This window comes from Felis catus, chromosome C2 (genome assembly GCF_018350175.1).
Source record: "Felis catus isolate Fca126 chromosome C2, F.catus_Fca126_mat1.0, whole genome shotgun sequence".
Taxonomy (NCBI): domain Eukaryota; kingdom Metazoa; phylum Chordata; class Mammalia; order Carnivora; family Felidae; genus Felis; species Felis catus.
The window spans coordinates 22,937,508-22,958,349 of NC_058376.1; the positions used below are offsets into that span (position 1 = coordinate 22,937,508).

The 20,842-nt window shown below is 33.7% G+C and overlaps 1 protein-coding gene across 3 annotated transcripts in view; it reads right to left on the minus strand.

The window, feature by feature from the left end:
* The window catches only part of NCAM2 (neural cell adhesion molecule 2), a 520,684-nt gene that overhangs the window by 213,884 nt on the left and 285,958 nt on the right, over positions 1 to 20,842 (minus strand). For 2 of the 3 annotated variants that reach the window (XM_011285729.4, XM_023238848.2), the window contains exons 2-5: positions 16,098 to 16,172; positions 12,194 to 12,400; positions 9,417 to 9,560; positions 2,161 to 2,298 (exon numbers count right to left, since the gene is read on the minus strand). In XM_011285729.4, the coding sequence (XP_011284031.3) occupies positions 2,161 to 2,298; positions 9,417 to 9,560; positions 12,194 to 12,400; positions 16,098 to 16,172 (564 nt within the window). The remainder of the gene's footprint in view (positions 1 to 2,160; positions 2,299 to 9,416; positions 9,561 to 12,193; positions 12,401 to 16,097; positions 16,173 to 20,842) is intronic. The other variant, XM_023238847.2, reaches the window with a different exon arrangement.

Here is a 20,842-nt window from a genome sequence, read left to right on the forward strand (position 1 = left end):
GGTGAATATGCTATGTCTGCCAGGTATCGTTTATTTTTTTATTAAAATTTTTTTAATGTTTATTTTGAGAGAGAGAGAGAGAGAAGGGAGGGGCAGAGAGAGAGAAGGGAGAATTCCAAGCAGGATCCAAACTGTCAGCACAGAGCCCAACATGGGGTTTGATCCCATGGACCCTGAGATCATTACCTGAGCCAAAACCAAAAGTTGGATGCTTAATCAACTGAGCCCCTCAGGTGCCCCTCATTTCTTTTTATATCATATTTGAGTTACTGTTTTAGTGTAAAAATATGGGTTTGATTTGACATATATATATATATATGTATATATATACATATATATATACATATATATATGAATATATAACATCTAATAGTAAATATATACTGCTTCCAAAACTTTACATATAATACTAATATTATAATCTCCATTTTCATAAAAGAATACTGAACACAGTATTTGCTTGTGACAAAATATATTTATATATGGCAACAAAAATTATTTTGGAAATAAAGCACACTAGAAAGTTAAGTCAATAATTAAACTAAATAATGTAAGTTATGTATGTGTACTGTATATAATAAAGACAGAAATAGTTTAGAGATATTCATAGATAATAGAAATAGATGGAGATATAGCTACAAACCTCCATTTTAAAACTATTCTTCATGCACTGGAAACTTCCACCTGTGTGGAAGGTCAAAATCTCCAGACTATAGTGCTCTTCATAAATACCAGGCTCAACACCTCTAAAAAAGAAAACCTTTTCCTCTGAAGGCCTGGCACTTTGGCCTCCTCCATGAGCATGTGCAATTTCTACGAGCCTGTCTAGCTTCCCTGTCATAACACCTATTCGATTCCATTATATTATCCACAAATCCCAATTAATTATAGACTTGGAGAAGGAGAGAAAAAGACAGCAGTGTTTTAATATTCTCTTTGTCTTTCAGCATGAACTTTGTGGTTCAACTGCCTTTATTGCAGAAAAGGAAAGACCAGTGAACTCTTTCAGAGGTATATGAGATTCCTAGTGTTCTCCAGTCTTAAAGAACTGGAGAGCTAGCTCGTGGCGGGATGGGGAAAGGATATAGAAGACACAGATTTATTCCTCCCTGTCCCAGCCCCAACTCATAGGAAATGTGTGGCTAACTCCTTAATTTTAGATTTTGTCTATCCCAGAAAGAACAAATGACATTCTGCTTATAGAACCCTGTGGGATTATAGGTACCACTAACTTTTTATTTTAAAACAGAAGAAAAACAAAAAGTGCATTTTGTGCAGTGTTACTACTAATATTTCCATATGGCTGAGGCATGGGCTACTCATGAATGAATGTTAGGGAAGAGGGGTTGGTGACCATAAAAGAAATCCAATGCCATGAAAAGTGGTTTTAATTTTGTCTCAAAGTTAATAGGAAGCATTGACAATTTTAAGTGGTGAAAGGTTGGATGGAGAAGAAGTTGAATTATGGGACTGAGAGAAGAGGAAACAGCTTGTAGCAATTCAAGAAAAAGAAGAAAAGCAATTTGAAACGGCAGCACTCTTATGGAGGGCATCATGGTAGAATATATTTGAGAGATGTTAAAAAGTGTGTTGCATATGTCAATTATAGATTAGATCATCAAAATGGAGGCACTAGGAGGATAACATTACTATATCTTCTGGGCTCATAGAATGTCATGTTAACACAGGCAGAAAATACAGCAGGAGAAGCCAAATTTGGAAGAAGAGATGTCATCGTGATGCCATAAACTTAGTTATTAATCTCCTTGTGGATTCAATTATTAAATTTAAATTTGAGAAAACCTACAAAACTGTTAAATAGATTAGTTTAAGCCACCAGTGATTCATGCAATTTAAAAGTCAAATCTAGTATGACACTTTACTATGTTTCACTTGGCATTCTTTCAACAACTACAAAGCCAGCAAAAGGCAACTACTCCCTTACAGAGTAGAAGAGTGAAAGAAGGTGACAGTGTTAAATAAGTCGCAGATCCTGCCCGTGAGACTATAGACAGTGTAATAGATGTGATCATAGAGGTGGGGAGATTTTCTCCAGGTACCAAAAAGGTTATTAAAGTGCCGTATTTACAGGGTTGCCCTTTTAATAAAAATATTGCTAAAATGCAACAATAAAATACGTACAAATTATTTTCTGCTTACCATTAACAATAACGATGATATCACGGAAGTCAATTTCTCCCCTAGCTTCCACTCTTCCTTCACACCTGTATATACCTTCATCACTTTTATTGATGTTGAGAATCTGCAGATTATTGTTGGCTAGCATAGCAAAGCGATCTAGAAAGTAAGCAAAGGGGAGGAAATGATATCAGTAATTGAAAGCAGAGTCCAGTATGTTCTAAATTGCTAAGAGTTAAAATATGGCACTTGTCTGACACTATCAAACTTTTCATCAACAAACAAATTCAAATTTGAAAGTAAAATGTAATTTCATGGCTTCAATTTTTCCACTCCACACTGCCTTGTTACACCTTTTTTTCTAAAATACATTCAAGACTTTATTTCCACATAAAATGGTTAGGCTATTATTTTCCCCTTGGTACTTTGAATGCAGAAATGATACACAAAAGAACAATGCTGAGAGATTAGATATTGCAGGCATGAAGACATTTTGACTGCAAATATGTAGCAACTAAAGGATGGAAAAGGGTTAGAAAATTGATTGAATAGCCTTCCTTACACAATAATTAAACTAATAATTTTGTATACCCTTAGGAGAAAGCTAAATGATACAGTAATATTCAAGTCACATAAAGGACATATAAAATGGCCATATCTTGAATTTATTTGAATTTTTTTCTAAATGCAAGATAATCCACTTTAATAATGAATAGATTAGACTTTATTAATTTTATTTCAAGATTCCATTTTGTGTATGAGTGTATGCACATGAATATACATAAAAATAGGCTGTTAGAGGGCATGCATTAGTTGATTGCTTAAAATAATCTGGCTAGCCTAGGCATCATCTCAGCCTGAACATGTTTTCCATAATGTCTGGTCTGTTTTTTTAGTCATTGCAATTTTGTTGCAGTGTTAGAACCTTTTCTCTTCTTATCAAGTAAACAATATTCTCACATCTAGTCCATTTTGAAACATGTTGTAAAAGCAATATCTTAAATTTCATCAGTTAATATATCATTGAACATCATCTTTTTGGTATGCATAGTATTTGAGATACTTTGGTAAATATGAGAGAGACATCCTCAACCCCATTGTACTTTTTGGTAAAGTAGAAATGGCATTAGTTTAAGGTGCTCTCCTCCAAGGTATTTACTGTTATACCATTAAAAGGTTACTTTTTGGACCAATTCCAATGTTTACTGCTCTTCCCCTATCTGCTGGCTTGATAGACAGGTAGGGTAAACATGGAAGCCGCATGAGAAAAAGGTACAGCTTCCCTCAGTTTGGATCACTGAATGGATGGCTGGGGCTGCCGACTGGACATAATCTGCTATATTAGGTTGTTTTGGGTTCGATTCAGATTTGGGATTCATTTGCCATAGTGATTCCTTAATACAATTTCTTAATGCCATACCAATTCTAGTTTGGACTACAAATACAAATAGGAGAGTGATCACAATATGAGAAGACTGCGCTTAATACAGGTAAGGAAGAGATAATAAAGAGCGGAAATAGGTAGATTCAGAGGCCCCCGGAAATAGAAAATATTGATTGTAAAGCAAGAGACACATGATTTTCAGCTCAGGAAGGACAATAGTCCCCCTTATTTATGGCTTTGCCTTCTGCAGTTTCATTTACCTTCAGTCAACCGTGGCCCGGAAGCAGATGATCCTCCTTATGACATCTTACCAGAACTATATCACAATGCCTATGTCATTGACCTCATTGCATCCCATCATGTAGGCATTGTATCATCTTGCCTCATCAAAGGAAAAAGGGTGAGTACAGTACAATAAGCTATTTTTAGAGAGTGGCCATATTCACATAACTTTCATTACAATAAAATTGTTGTAATTGTTCTATTTCATTATTAGTAATTGCTGTTAATCTCTTAATTTATAAGTTTAATGCCTAATCTATAAATTAAACTTTATCATAAGCACATTTTTTTAGAAAAAAAGTATATACAGGGTTTGGTACTTCTGGTAGCCACTGGGGAGTTTTGAAATATATCTCCTGTGGACATGGAGGGACTACTATACAAACTTTCCCATAATATTTATTTCTTCTTTAGTTGACCCAAAGAAGAGAGACACAAATTTTTATACATATGCTTTCCCTGGTAAATTTTCCTTTTCTCTAAGAAAAGCCTGGAGAAAAAGAATCCTCAAGAAATTTTAAAGTTTAACTCACAAGAAGTCCTGGAATAACTCAGAACTCCTAAAAATTAAGAACGTTTCAAAGTCAATTTAAAGAGCCTCTACTTGAGCATGTGGCTGGAAATTAGAATGAGAAGCAATTATAAATTGTAATAGTTCAAACTTAGGGATGCCCATAATTATACCTTGATTATTGTAGTATTTTTAAATTACTAAAATATTTATTATCCTTTAACTATAATGTTCTTTAACACTTATAGGATACTTAGTTACAAAATTAGTAAGCAGAAGAATTATTTTAATCAGGAAGGCAATATTTGATATAAAAAGGAAAATGACTTGAATGCCTATAATACATATTTTGATAGGAATAAATCAATCTTTCTTCTAATTGTAAACTTTTAATCAAATGGCCATTTTAATATAGTATTTCTACTGTCTGAGAGAAGTTATTAGAACATTAGAAAAATAGTAGTTACCTGCTAAATGTAAATACATCCCAATGTTTCCATACAGAAAACAAACCATGTGAAAATTGCATGTCAAATTGTAGATATGGGTGTCAAGTCCATGGAATGATATAGTGAACTATCAAACTGAAGTACATCATGAATATGTGCTTGAAGAAAACACTTGAAGAAAGCACTGCTTCAATCAATTACACATAACTATGGATATCAGGACTATTTGACTATTAGAGGTTATTAGCTTCTCTCAATTATACAGAACTTTCGTGTTTTTTTAAATTTCATTATTGCATTAAAAAATAAATGAAAAAATGTAATACTCAGTAAGTGATCTGCTTTATGCTTCTTTAGGCAGATTATTTTCTAGCCCTCTTTTGTTCTCATTCCCCAGCCACTGATGATATGTCTCATCTACTCTTATGGCTTCAATTACCATCTATATTTTGAGTCTCACAATTTTTCTTCAGACAAGACCATTACCTGAATTAGAAAAGTCTGTAACAGTATAGCAGATGTACCTACTGAAAAGGGTTGGAAATACTTTAATCTACTGTACTATCTCCACCTGAAATTTCTCATATGGTCTCTCCAGTTCTGTCTTAGCATGTCTGTACATTGAACTATTTGCCCGAGTCCAATTCCTTGAATCATCCTTGACTTCTCCATCTCCCTCCATCTACATATCCAATTAAATCCCATGTCCTGTCACTTCCCCCTTTATCATTACTTAGTCTAAATCTCCTTCTCCTTCAGCAATTATTTCATTAGGGTTTGAACTGTTATCAATGCCTGGAGTTTTGCTTTGACTACCATCCAACTTATTCTTCTCACTGAAGCACTAATATCCTTCCCAAATTCGTATCAGGTCATGTTACTGCTCTGATTAAAATGCTTTAGTGATGTTGCTTTTGGATAAATTCCTTAGCAGAGATGTCAGGGTCATTATGACTCAGCTCAACCTTCCTTTTCAGTCTCCTATCTTATTAGTTCTTTATGACCAACCCTAGTTTATATTTATCTATTAGTATAAGTATTCCAGTTGCACTTATTCATAAATTTTCATTATAATAAACTTATTCCAGGTTCTAGAGCACCATTCATGGTATTTTTCACCTCCAGGCCACTGCAGATGATCTCCCTCCTGACAAGTCCCCACCACTTAAGTGTTACTTCTCTATTCAGCAGGCATCTTGGACTCCACCTCTGCCCTAACTAGTTGAGGTATTCTTTCTTTATTATCTTCTATCATTACACTTTCCTTCTCATAGACTTCAACATACTTTGTTTTCGCTGATTTCTCTATTAATCTTTTCTACTAGATTATTAGCATTTGAAGGCAGTGAACTTGTTTATCTAGTTAACTATGAATAACAACCATCTAGCATGCTAGATGGCACATAGTAGGTTTTCAACAACTAGTTCAAAATTGAATGAATTTCTATACTGGAGGAAGATTACATAAAAAATATTGAACAAGATGATTTTATCCACAGTTTTTGATGCAATCCTTTGGCAATGATCAAAGCACTTAGAATATTTTAGAAATAACTTTCAAACTGGCTGAGGTTGAAACAGGCATCTGCGATATCATATCCCTCCATTGAGGGATCCTAAAAGTCAGGATTTTCAACTTTTGTAACAAAATGCCACCTTTACTTCCTAAATGCTTAGGTTATTTAGCAGATGGGTTATTTTCAGCAAGTAGCATGGAAAGGACCTCCACTCAGAATATTTTGTTGGAATTTTAATTAAGAATACCTGCCATACAGCTGCTACCAAAAGCATGGCTAATAAGATGGACATTTCCAAGCCTTCATTATTTCATCTAGAGCCTGCAAACTTTACTCACGTACCACATTAAGGCTTCAGAAAGTTACCTGGATACACCATATTCTTCTAAATCTCCTTATATGTTCCTTTCAAGGTTATAAACCTAATCTTTTAAAAAAATTTTTTTAACGTTTCTTTATTTTTGAGAGAGACAGAGACAGAATGCGAGTGGGTTAGGTGCAGAGAGAGAGGGAGACACAGAATCGGGAATGGGCTCCAGGCTCTGAGCTGTCAGCACAGAGCCCAACACAGGGCACGAACTCATGAGCCATAAGATCATGACCTGAGCCTAAGTCAGACGCTCAACCGACTGAGCCACCCAGGTGCCCCTATAAACCTAATCTTATTCCATCAGCTTTTTTTTTTAATTTTTTTTTTAACGTTTTATTTTTTATTTTTTTTTTTGGGATAGAGAGAGACAGAGCATGAACGGGGGAGGGGCAGAGAGAGAGAGGGAGACACAGAATCGGAAACAGGCTCCAGGCTCTGAGCCATCAGCCCAGAGCCTGACGCGGGGCTCGAACTCCCAGACCGCGAGATCATGACCTGGCTGAAGTCGGACGCTTAACCGACTGCGCCACCCAGGCGCCCCCCATCAGCTTTAATAAAAGGATCATGCAAGGTAGAATATTACTTCTTGTAAATTCATTATGAACGTACAAGCTGTCCAACAATAAACTACGTGGCAGGTTCCTCTGATATTAAAAGGTTAGAAAAGCTTGCCCTTCCTCACAATTCACCTAATTCCTTTATGTCCTAGAATTAAAAAGAAAAAAAAAAGATGTCATTTCTTTTCTTTGCTTGCCATGCAATTCAGAACTAGGTTTCATGCTTACTCTAGACTAGTCCCTTCACTTACATGGGATTTTTTTTATTCTAGATAAAACCTGAGTGTCTATAATTTTGGTAAAACTTCTTCTCAACATTTAAAAACTCAATGAGAAGGAAGGAGAAAGATCAATGTCATTTTGCTGAGAACCTGATATACACACAAAAATTTTATTCATTCATTTAACAAATATTTATTATATGCCTAAAGTCTTATTTCAAACTCACAAGCATTGTTTAAAATAGAGATAATAACCCACTGTTTACACATACAGAATCTGAATTAGAGAACAGTTAGAAAAGTTATTCAAAGCATCACGGCCAAGGAGTAGAGCCATAATTGAATTCTACCTTCAAATACGTCCATCCCTGCATACTGGAGAAAAGTGTGTGAGTTGTGGCAGAGAAGCAGTGCTCCTCCAACACCATCACACTGGACTATAAGTCCTGGCTTTGAGGATTTTGTTCCATGTGTCTTTTAAAAACTATAATTCAGGGGCGCCTGGGTGGCTCAGTCGGTTAAGCGGCCAACTTCGGCTCAGGTCATGATCTCGCGGTCCGTGAGTTCCAGCCCCGCGTCGGGCTCTGTGCTGACAGCTCAGAGCCTGGAGCCTGTTTCAGATTCTGTGTCTCCCTCTCTCTGACCCTCCCCCGTTCATGCTCTGTCTCTCTCTGTCTCAAAAATAAATAAACGTTAAAAAAATAAAAATAAAAAAATAAAAACTTTAATTCATTTCAAAACCTTCTTGTAATTAAAGTTTACAACAAACCAGATGTACACTTGAAGCCTAAGATGAGGCAATGTGAAAATGTTTAGACATTGTCATTTAACTTCTATACAAGAACTGCCTTTTCTTTATTATTGAGGGTAAAATAGCTGAAAATACATTATACAATGTACTCATGTGATATGTTAATAAAATATAAAGCAGTCGTCCTAAAATAAAATAAGAGGAAATAAAGTACCATTTCTCACCTATTATAATACAGAAAAAGAGAGTTAGTCGATAACTGACAAGCACTGAAAATGCCAAGACCAGAAAAATTATCTCAAAATTAAAAAAAGACTATTAAACATGATTATGATACATTCTCTGTACATACTCAAAAATAGATACTATCTGCTTTCTCTCCTTTATGCTATAAAAGTTTTATCTCTTAGAAACACACAACGGAATCATCCAAGATGGAAAGTATTTAAAAAGATTCAATTATTTCGTATCTCTCTGCAATGCAGGTGCATTGAAAAATATTCTAAATTGAAAATGCTCCCAATGCACAATGGTAAAATAGCATAATGTAAGCAAATTATGCTTTCAATTTCAGATGTCATATTATTCTGGAATTTTAGCTCAGTCTGAATCAAAATTATGAAGACAATTTGAATGAATGTACTTTTCTGTCTATTATCCATATGCATCATACCATAATATTTAGAACATGTAGGTGTCTTTGAGAGAACAGTGCCAGAATAATAAATAGGATTCATATGGTTATTATTTTAAGATTACAGAGTAGCCCATGGGATCATGTATAAACTGTAATATATAGAATTTGAATGCATCAGGATTAATTCTTCCATTTACTTCTTACCCTTCTACAGTTTTTACTAAGCTTTTCTTGAATAGGATAGGGGTAAGCAAACTTTTTCTGTAAATCTGCAAGTGATAAGTATCGTAGACTTTGTAGGCCACATCATCTGTATCACAGCTGTTCAACCCTGTCCCCACAGCAGCCATGCAAACTGTGTAATGGTCAGGATTGGCTGTAATCCCATGACACCATACAAAAACAGCAGAGAGGCTGACTGTGGCCCAAGACCCATGGTTTGCCAACACCTACTTTAGAGCTGGAAGGTTCTCAAAACCGTTTGATACTTGAGATCAAAAAAAAATAAAATTTCTCTATTCAGTCAGGTAGATTCAGTCTCTTTAAAAATTGCAATATTATTAGAACATATAATTTAGGGAGTTACCAAAATACTAACTGTCGGAAATAGCGGTGACTTCCTCATTATGATACAACCAGCTGACAGCAGGGGCAGGTGAGCTGCTAACTCGGCAAACCACTTCTGCATCCTCCCCTTGTTTGAATTCTTGAGGAGATACCACTTCTCTGAAAGTGAGTTTTTCTGCATCAAGAAAGTAAAACAAACCGTAAAAGTATTATTGCTCACTTCTCCCAACAAAATATTCCAAAATCTGTGTGTGGATTGATGCTGCAATAAAATCATTAGTTAACGCTAGATCTTTTAAAACCTGATTCCAGATAATTTGATTCCTCTACTCGAGAACTGCCCATCTCACCGAGAAGAAAGGTCAAAGTCCTCGCGATGCCAGACTAGGTCCTATGTGAACTGGAGTCAGCTCCCCAACTCCAATCCCAGTATCTTCTCTCTTTTCCAAGTCCCTGTGATCCAGACTAACTGTCTTCCTTGCAATTCCTTGAACACTCCAGGTTTGTTCTCATCCTTGGCCATCTGTGCTCCTTTGAATCCCTTCAGATTTCTGCTGCACCTTCACAAGTAAAATAACCATCTCCCTTCCCCATTCAACTCCTCTCTTTACCCCTTATTTCCTTCACTATAGAATTCTACAGCATGGATATCTAGCATTCACGTATTTTTCTAAGCTCATTCATTGGTTGTGTTTCTCCGCTCACTAAAATATAAGTACCAAGTAGCCAGTGACATTTTCTGTTTTAGTTACTACTCCTTAGGACTTAGAGTATTGTCTGTTATGTAGTAGATACCCAGTAAGTGTGTTGAATGAATGAAGGAACATGGATATTTATGCCTGTTGAGAAATTTTCACAAAAGTTATTCATTGTTCTTGCCGGGAAAAAAAAGTCATTTCTTTAGTATACAAACAAAACACCAGCCACCTTCCTTTGCATCATTCAAAGTAATGAAAAATCTTTCAAAATATTATGTCCATGAAATGATAGCTTCAATTTAATTTTTTCTACTTATCAAATAGGTGCAGTAGGAATCACATAAACAAATATATTACCTTTTCTTAAGGAGCTTAGAAACTAAAAGGAGTGGGGGGAGTCTAAATCAGGAAAAATGAGGACAATACTATCCCCCCAAATTGCCCTGCACATCAAAAAGGAAGTCATGGCATGGGAAGACTTTGCCTTTTTTTCTCATGTCATATCTCCCAAATAATAATAACAATAAAGCTGTAGGAAGGGGGTGCCTTATGAGTTATTATTTCAAAAATTTGTAATTTTTCACATATTTTTCATTAATATGTGGTAAAAATACTATCACATATGAATTGTGAGGCATTTTTCTAAGGACTTTATACAATATTAATTAATGTAGTGCTCAAAACAATTCTATGTAAGAGGTAGATACTACTATTATTCCATTTTATTTTTTTTTATTTTTTTTTAACATTTATTCATTTTCGAGACAGAGAGAGACAGAGCATGAACAGGGGAGGGGCACAGAGAGAGGGAGACACAGAATCTGAAACAGGCTCCAGGCTCTGAGCTGTCAGCACAGAGCCCGATGCGGGGCTCGAACTCACGGACCGTGAGATCATGACCTGAGCTGAAGTCGGACGCTTAACTAACTGACCAAGCCACCCAGGCGCCCCTATTATTCCATTTTATAGATGATGAAACTGAAGACAGAGAGGTTAGGCAATTGCTCAAGGCCACAAAATTAAGTGATACAGCCTGGCATCACCCCTAAGGAGTCAACAGGCTTCATTCATAGTATTCTTAAACATGATTCCTAAATGTCCACCAACTGATGAATGGATAAAGAAATTGTGGTTTATATACACAATGGAATACTACGTGGTAATGAGAAAGAATGAAATATGGCCTTTTGTAGCAATGTGGATGGAACTGGAGAGTGTTATGCTAAGTGAAATAAGTCATACAGAGAAAGACAGATACCATATGTTTTCACTCTTATGTGGATCCTGAGAAACTTAACAGAAAACCATGAGGAAGGGAAAGGAAAAAAAAAGGTTAGAGAAGGAGGGAGCCAAAACATAAGAGACTCTTAAAAACTGAGAACAAACTGAGGGTTGATGGGGAGGTGGGAGGGAGGAGAGGGTGGGTGATGGGTATTGAGGAGAGCACCTGTTGGGATGAGCACTGGGTGTTGTATGGAAACCAATTTGACAATAAATTTCATATTAAAAAAAACATGATTCCTATATGTAAGAAAGGGGAAGGAATATAGAAAACTGTCAATCTTAATTCCTAAAATCAAGTGTAAATATGGAAAATCATCTTAAAGAAAATTCTGTTGGTGAAGAATCCAGCTAGATATTATTCTCCACTAGATGAATTTCCAGCTTTTCTGTGTCTACTCCTGTTCACTGACCCTCAATTCTCATTCTAGACTGGTCACTGCTATCATATACATAATGTCATTTGTTCTAATCCTGACCTTTTATTTTAGAGTGAAAAACTACTTCTGATAAATTTCCTAACACTAAATAATCTACTGTTTTCTATTTACCCAATAGATTTTTAATGGCTGGAGAACATGAAAACATTTTCATCTCTATTATTTTACCAAGAGAATTGGCTCCATCTATATTTATAATAAACTATTTCCTATTATCGATTCCATTTTAGTGATGCACCATGGCAAAATATAAATAAACTGATACTTGCAATGGTCTTACAACATTATCTAGCACATAGTTATTAATGGGTGTTAATTTTTACTAAATGCATTATGTTCAAGTTTTTATACAACCACAAATTCAATTAACTAATAAATGCATAACTTACGGTAAATTTCCAATACAACTGTAGCTTCTTGTGTCTGTCCTTTGGCATCTGTTGCTTGACAACGATATATCCCTGCATCCTCTATATTTGCGTTGTAGATGGTTAATCGTGATCTAACACCTTCCTTTTGCACTGCTACCCTCTGTGTTGAAATTATCTTCTCCCCTTGAGGATTATACCAATCTATACTCTCAGGTTCACCAATTGCTGCAGAGAGCCATGGAAAAGAAATGTTTGAAAATATGTCTCAAGTGTTTGTTTTGGCATTGACATTTACTATTATGTAACAACTTTTAACAATTTAGAAAAAAATGTAAATAAGAGAAGGCTGGAAGTCTCAAAATCTTACAAAATTGAAAGTAAACACAAATGTTAGCACACATGTTCATCCTTATTTATCCAATGTTGAGAATTCAGCCCTGTTTGCGTAAGCAAAACCCAAAAGTTCTATAGGAAACTTCCAGTATGGAATTTCAGCCCTGATAGTTGAAACTTTACCATAGCAATCTATGAACTATTACTACAGTTAAGTTATGAAACTGCCTTGGCCACTGTGTCAGACATAAATTATATGTGATAGATGTATCTGACCAGAAACACAATTACTAACATGATTTCACCTGTTCCCAAGTCTCTTTGCTAGGGTCAGGAGACAGTACTTTTTTCCCCGATAAAGCACAGCTCATAAAAATGTAAATCTTACGCAAAATCAACTTTGGCTTTTGATAATACTGAATTTGGAATTAATTCCCCAAGTTGTTAAACTTGTACAGATAAGGCCAGTGACTATTTTTAAAATGGAACCCTAATCTCTTTTCTTAACTAAAATGAATAGTTTCATCATTTTAATCTAAAACTGTTAACTATTTAATCACATGATAATTAGAATGCATTGAAATGATACTTATACTGCTAGGCAATTACAACCAAATCATTACAAGGTAAACATTTATTTAAGTTTTCCAATTCAGAATCCAGGTTATTATCCTGAAACTTCCAAAGTTTGCTTTTACTGACAAAAAGGATGTATTTCACCTAATTACTTGAAGGATAATTTGTGGAAGCGGTATGTGCTATTAACTCAAAAGTATCAGGGGAAATGCATAAAGGGGAAATGCTAACATGTGCAGGACCACTTTGAAGAACATTGTCCCTTCTTATACTTTTCCCAAGAAATGGCTTTAGGAACAAATTATTGTGTTTTCCATATCAAATTAGACATGCTTGAGCAAAAAGTATGAAAGAACATTTAGTTAAATATTAAATGGATCTTAATTATGTTATCTTCAGATCTTTCTGGACAGAAGTATAAAACCACAGTGGTTACGGGATAACTCATTTAGGGGAAGTATTTGTTTTAATTCCCATCTCCATAAAGAACTACAAATGAGTAATTTAAATGAACATCATTTCAAATCTGAACAATATGAACTTTCATTTTATACAGTAAATTATATAGGACATTCTGTGAAATATTTTGGATATTTTCATTCTTGATAATATGGTATAAAATTTCATTCTCATGGAGAGTTTATTTTGGATTTTCATAGAGCAGTCATGATTCTCTTTTTTTTTAATTCTTTTTAATGTTTATTAATTTTTGAGAGACAGAGCACAAGCAGGGGAGGGACAGAAAGAGAAGGAGACACAGAATCTGAAGCAGCTCCAGGCTCTGAGCTGTCAGCACAGAGCCTGACAAGGGGCTCGAACTCACAGGCCATGAGATCATGACCTGAGCCGAAGTCAGACGCTTAACTGACTGAACCACCCAGGCACCCTATCATGATTCTCTTTTCATGACATCTCTAATAAATAATTTCCATTAAAATTTTTCATATTTTTTATTAAGCCTGGACTACTGGATATACTAATAAATAACATTACAGTTTTTATTTTCTTAAAAATGTGGAGTACAAATTCATTTTCTATTTATGACATAATCTTATTTAGCTCTCTGAAGGTCTGACTCCCTTTTAGTGTAAATTTAAGACATTTGTTTTACTGAATTTAGATGTCTATGTTCTAGTGTCAGGAATTTAGAGTCATATCAACTTAGTCAACCTTGTAATAAAATATATTATATATATATTTTGTAAATATATATATATATTATATACGTTATATATTTTGTAAATATTATATATATATATTTGCAAACCGGAATGCTTCCAGATATATATATATATATATATATATATATATATATATATATATATATATACACACATATGGAAGGGTTGCAAGTGTTTCTAGCATCTTTATTTTTAGATTCTTGTTTCACTATTGTGTATTTAACATATATAAGACTGCTTCCACAATAACAATATCGCTTGGTTATACATCTTTGTATAAAAGGAAAAAAGATGTTTAATTATTTTGCCTTATTTTAAGAGCAAAACGTAGTACCACTGAATGATGTTAATTCATTCTTTTAAATTATTCCTTACTTTGACCTTAAGTAATACCTACAGATGTAATAACATTATGTAGTGCATAACATATATATATAACATAAATAACATATATATTATATATATGTTATATATAATGAATCTAAGAAAATAATACAATGTCATTTTCAAACTTAATTTTTAGACTATTTAATTATTCTGTGAATATGTTACACAATCGAGCTATGTATGTGCATCTGTGCATTTGTGTATATAAAATACGGATAAGATTTAAAAACAATGATCTTCATTCTTATTCCAAAGCTCTGCTGACATAATAAGTGATATTGAACCAATATCTCACTTGCTGTCTTCCTTTCTACTTGTCAATATGCAAAAATATGTATCAACAGACCTATCAATTTAGTTAGACCTTTAGGAAGGCAAAATATGAAAAATCATGCCCTCCTAGTTTTTCATAAGATGTGATATTATATATACATACTATAATGTAATATATATTATAATGTATTATATATGATTTATAAATATGTTATAACTTTCTATCTTTTTTGAGAGAGAGAGGAGAGACAAGAGCACAAATGGGGTAGGAGCAGAGGGAGTGGGGGAGAGAGAGAGAATTTTAAACAGGCTTCATGCTCAGCACAGAGCCCAACACTGGGCTCTGTCCTGTGAACTGTGAGATCATGACCTGAGCTGAAATCAAGAGTCAGCCGCTTAACCAACTGAGCCACCCCGGCCACCGTATGTGAATATTTTTCATAACTTTACATATGAAGGCTTGCATGCATAAAAATGAATTTGATGAATATAAATAGAAGTACAATGTGTGCATTTGTGACTTCTACAGTACGCTAAATTAGAATTTGTCGCTTAAGTATTTAAATGTCTTCTGAAAAAATTCTGCATGTGCATGATTAAACTAAATGAGGTCCATATAATTTCCCACAGGTATTATAATATATGATACTTTTGATTAATAGTCATAAAATTCTTGCCAAAGTTTTGCTGATTAAATATCTTTTTCTTTAATTCACTTTTCATAAGGACAGATTTGATTTGCTTTGTCTGAAAGTTTTCATTCAGGTATAGCTATAATGCAGTGTGCCATATCTAATTTATTCATTGCATATTTATAAAGGTAATTCAGTTATAATATTTATATTCATCCTAATATTATTATTTATACAGGAATAGCATTTGAATTTATTTAAGTTATTGTGGATACATTTTATTTGATAAGTTATTTTCAAAATAAGTGAGCTAGTTTGATGGTCAAAATTAATAATTTGAAATTAACAGAAATAAACTCCATAGTTTTTAATATGTAAAATATTAACTATTAGCTAACACCTTCCATCATCAGAAGCCCAGTGGTATTATAAGATTTTATTTTTAGAGAATTATTTTTCACTATTTAAATTTTGCCAATGTATAATATTAATTAAAGCCAAAACAAGTAATCATCTTGAAATATTTGTACACATACATACCTGTACATGTGAAGAATTTAGATTCACCCACGCTAAGCTCTACTTTGCTAAGTGAAATTGTCACTTGAAGAAGAGCTGAAAAAAAAATTTAAATAATAATTAAGTATGGTTTTAAACATAAATTCTAAGATTTTATCACATGATCTATAAACTACATGATCCAAACAGAAACTATTTTCCTGTAAATTTTTATTACCTGTAAAAAGAAATGGAACTTTTATAAAATACAATCTAATTATAAAAATCAAACAACATTATGTCTGTTACATTAGTATACAATTTACAACTAGACCAAATACAGGACTTAATTAACCTAACATGTTGAAATTTATTTCCCAAGTAAATGAATAAATTCATACTCACTTCCATATTTACATTCTTGGCCATATACGTGCTACCACATTGGGCAAAAACTACAGAAAATTTTTGCCCAATATTTGGAATCTTATTTGAAATCCTATACTGTCATTGTAACAATAGAAATATAAATTAACTACATTTTGGCTACCTACTAAATTATTTCCATGAAAGAAGGAAAAATATTGCATAAGAAACATGAATAAACACTATTTTCACAAGATAAATAAATTAAGTGAAGGAACCAGGACAATGGCAATAAAATAGAGGAGCTGTTTAATAAGTTTATTGTCAAATTTGAAAATAAAATAGCTGAATAGTCTAACATGTTAGAAGATAATTAGAATTATAGTTTAATACAAATTGAAAGACATGTTTCTAATAATATGGTAGACAAGATAATGTAACTACATCCCAAACCCATTCCACCATCTCTTACTTCCAGACACGCATTATCTGAGCTTTCAGTAAAGTAATGGAGTCTCAAGGGGGAAAAAAAATGAAGAAAAAAAAAATCTAAAAGCCAGAGTATAAAGTGCTACTGACAATCTGTGGATGGTAGTAATCAAAAGGTGCACAGATAGTACCAACATAGGATCAAAACTTGTCTATAAGAGGGGATGCTATAGAACACCAGATAACACTGGACCAGAATAAAATTCACCCTTAGGAACGAGAAGGGGATACAATAAATCAGCCCACTAGCAGAAAGGCAGTGATAAAGAGAGTTAAGTTGTTTTTTTGTTTGTTTGTTTGTTTGGTTGGTTGGTTGGTTGTTTTAAATAGGCTCCAGGCCTAGCATGTGGAGCTTGAACTCAACCTAGAGATCAAGACCTGAGCTGAGATCAAGAGTCCGATGCTTAGACTGAGCCACACAGGTGCTTCCACATGGCCTAAGATTTTTGTAAATGAAGTTCTTCTTAACCTAAACTCATATTCTAACATTATAAAAACCAGGGTCAAATAAGGCACTATGAGCAAGAGCCAATTAAAACATCCAAAAGGAGAGACAGACCCTCGAAATTTCAAAAAATGGAATTAGGCTAAAAGTGTAACTTAACTATGTTGAAAACAACTAGAGAAATGAAATGTAGAATCAAAAACATAAGAAAAGAAGAAAGTATTTATCACGAAAGACTTGTGGTACATGTTTAAGCTCTTTAAAATATGTTTCCTTGTACTCTTCATCATTGAGGGATAAACTCCCTTTTTTTCAGGACACCTTTCTGGGAACCAGGCTGGCTTACATGGCTTTCTTCTCTCCTCTCGGTCTTGGGTCCAGTTTCTTTTTATAATTCCTTATTCTCAAAGAGTGCTTGATACATATAAGGGCTCAATGAGTGTTCAAGTAATTCTAACATTTCAGGGAGAATAGATTAAGAAAAGCACAGAAGTTAGAAAGAATAGGAAGAAAACTAGTAGAACCAAGGGACAAGAGAATATCTAAAAATATAAACAAGGCCAATTCCAATGAGAATTCACAGAGGGGGGACTTTTCCTTCTGAAGAATAACTAATCCTCTTGGTGCATTTAGTTTAAGTGTAATGGGCTCAGAGGCAAATTGCAAAAGTTAAGTACATTGAGATTGCCCATATAGTAAGTAAACTTGAATCTGAAGAGATGGCTGGGGCTTTGGGGATCCACAATTCTGGGCATGTGGTCAGGGGTTTTATAAATTGGGGAAGATCTGAGCATACGTACAGATAGAAAAGAAGGAGGCAGAAAAGACGCATGGCTGAAAATAAAAAGGGAATTGCCATTCTGTTCCACTTTCTTTTTTTTTTTTTTCTCCCTCTTCTTTGTCCTTTAAGATATGTATCCTATTTCCTTTTCTCTTTGGATCTTTAGTGTGCGCTGTTCTAAAATTTAGTCCTATGATTTCCAAAATTCAGCTAGAATCCAGTTGGATAGCGTATTTTAATTTCAAATTTTCTATGTGCAAACTGAACCCATTCCCCTTCCACCAAAAATGCCTGCTGTTCATATTCCATTTTTGGTCATCATCAATGAATTTTCAAGTCTTAGAGATATAGCCTCTGAAATATCATTTGTATGCATTCTTATTTATTTCCAACACTTTTCCCCTAATACATGGACTCATTAATTTTAATGTGAGATGTTTATTTTAATCCAAGAGAGTGATATATCAGATTCTACATTTCTTTTTCTGACTTGTACCTCTTCAAGCTTTCTTTCCATGAAGTATTTCTCAGGGTGCTGCATGCATAAGTTTCTAAAACTGTTTAATTTCACCTGCTTGTTTCAAAAGTCCTCAGAGTGGATTTGCTTAATCCAATTAGTTAATTATTATACAAATTTTAATTGAAGGAAAACCTACCTTTCCAAGTTTATTTCCAATTACTCTTTCCTAATGTTCTGCAGCTAGAGACAATCATTATTAGTTCTCCCTGCCCTCTCTCCACGGACTCACTTTCCTGCAACTGTGTATTTGCTCAAACTATTTCCTCTGCCTTTCTCTCCCTTTCTCACATGTCCGCATAGCTGGCTACATTCTATCTTCAAAGCAAAACTAATATATCAATAACTTTACACATCTTCTTTGATAGCCTTCTCTATGGTATCACCAAATAAATACCTTTGGTCAGTAGGCATTTTCACTAAACAAATGAAACCTACATGATTGCTAATTAAATTCTCTACCTTATTTAAATGTAAATTTCTAAAGGCAGAGGCTTATCAACCTCACTTCTGTTTCTCTTAAACTGATAAAATATGAATACACGGCAGAATAATGGATAAAAACCAAGGGCTTCTTGTACAGTAGGTACAGAACACTGACAATATTGACAATATAAAATTTTAGAATGACTTCATTGCCTTAAATTGAATTTAAAGATATCAGACAGTTTGAGAAATGTCTGCCAATTATTATTTAAATAATTCCCCTCACTTGTCTTCATAGTAAATTTGCTTTTCAGAGGAAAAGTTTATAGAAAAGACAAAACTTGAAGGATGTAAGCACTTTAAATGTCAAATACAGTTCTGGATAATTTTACACTGATTTGCTAATGGGTATGATAAATAATAACCTATTCATTGTAATAAAATGAAATTGAGCCTGAAATTAATTAGTTAATTTATATTAAAATACGTGGTTAATTTTTCATTCAGTAAAAACTATCAATTCGCCCATTAATCAAGACCATATTTTTCATGGACATTTTGGTGACTAGACAAATCGTTATATTTCAGGTATTAACGTATATGAAGAAAATACATAATTCTCTAGTTTAAAACATTTCCCAAAGGCTGGATTTGCTCTAATTGACCTCTACAGATACATTAAAACACGTGCATATTAGGAAAAACCTGGAGAACTAAAATTTAAGGTCATCTCTTATTCGTGGCTCTCGTGATTTAACATCCAGAGTTTCTTGTAATCATTCTTGACCCATAGCCACCTACAATGGTTTCATTTTGGAGCCAAATGTCAGAAGAAAATTAAAGTTTTGTAGTGTCAAAAGTTGTGTTCAGAGAAAACTGGACAGGGCTGACATATTTAATACCTACCTAGTTAATCTCTCCTTCATTTTTGTTGTCTCAAGGTACACACCAAAAAATTAATGTGCATCGTAACATGAGACTTTTAGTTCATTTAGAAAAAAATATTAAGATTTTTAATTAAAATTTCTATTTAGGAATGGAATTTGAAAATAAAATGGCATTCACCGATGCTGAAAAATCTGATTTTTATGTTTTACTTTTTTTATGTATTTTGAATAGACATAGTAATGTTAAATAAAACCGTAAAGGGTATATAATATCTCATAGATTAAATTCATGTAAGGACCATTACTGATTAAATATTGGCATTCCCTATAAATTAATCAACAAATCATCTTTTTTATTAAAATTGGGGTTGAATAGTAAAAAAAACAAAATGCCAGTATCTTCACAATAGATCCTCAAAGTAAGGAAAAGCTTTAACCCACGGATGAAAGAGTGGAGCCATGGTAAATCTATGTCTTCTGCGAACCATTCTCAAAGAAATGCATGTAATATCAACCTTAAAAGTAGAGTTAGGTACATTAAAAACTGTCTACAAAAATCCGTATTTATTAACTACACACATTTTGCAAATCACTCTTTTAAATACAATGGTATACAAAAATAATAAACCATAGTTCCAAACATCAAGGGAATTACAATTTATTTTGAAAAACTACCACTACATAAAATGATAAATGATAAAACAGGATGACCTGCATCAATTATGGCCATAGTGAGATTCATAACCAAGAAGGCTGCAGAGAGGGCAATAAAACTTAAAAAAAAAAGAGATGTGATAAATATTATAATAAACAGAAAGAAGATAGACATTCCATATAAGGAATATATAATGATGGTGGATATTGTAGGTTAGGCAA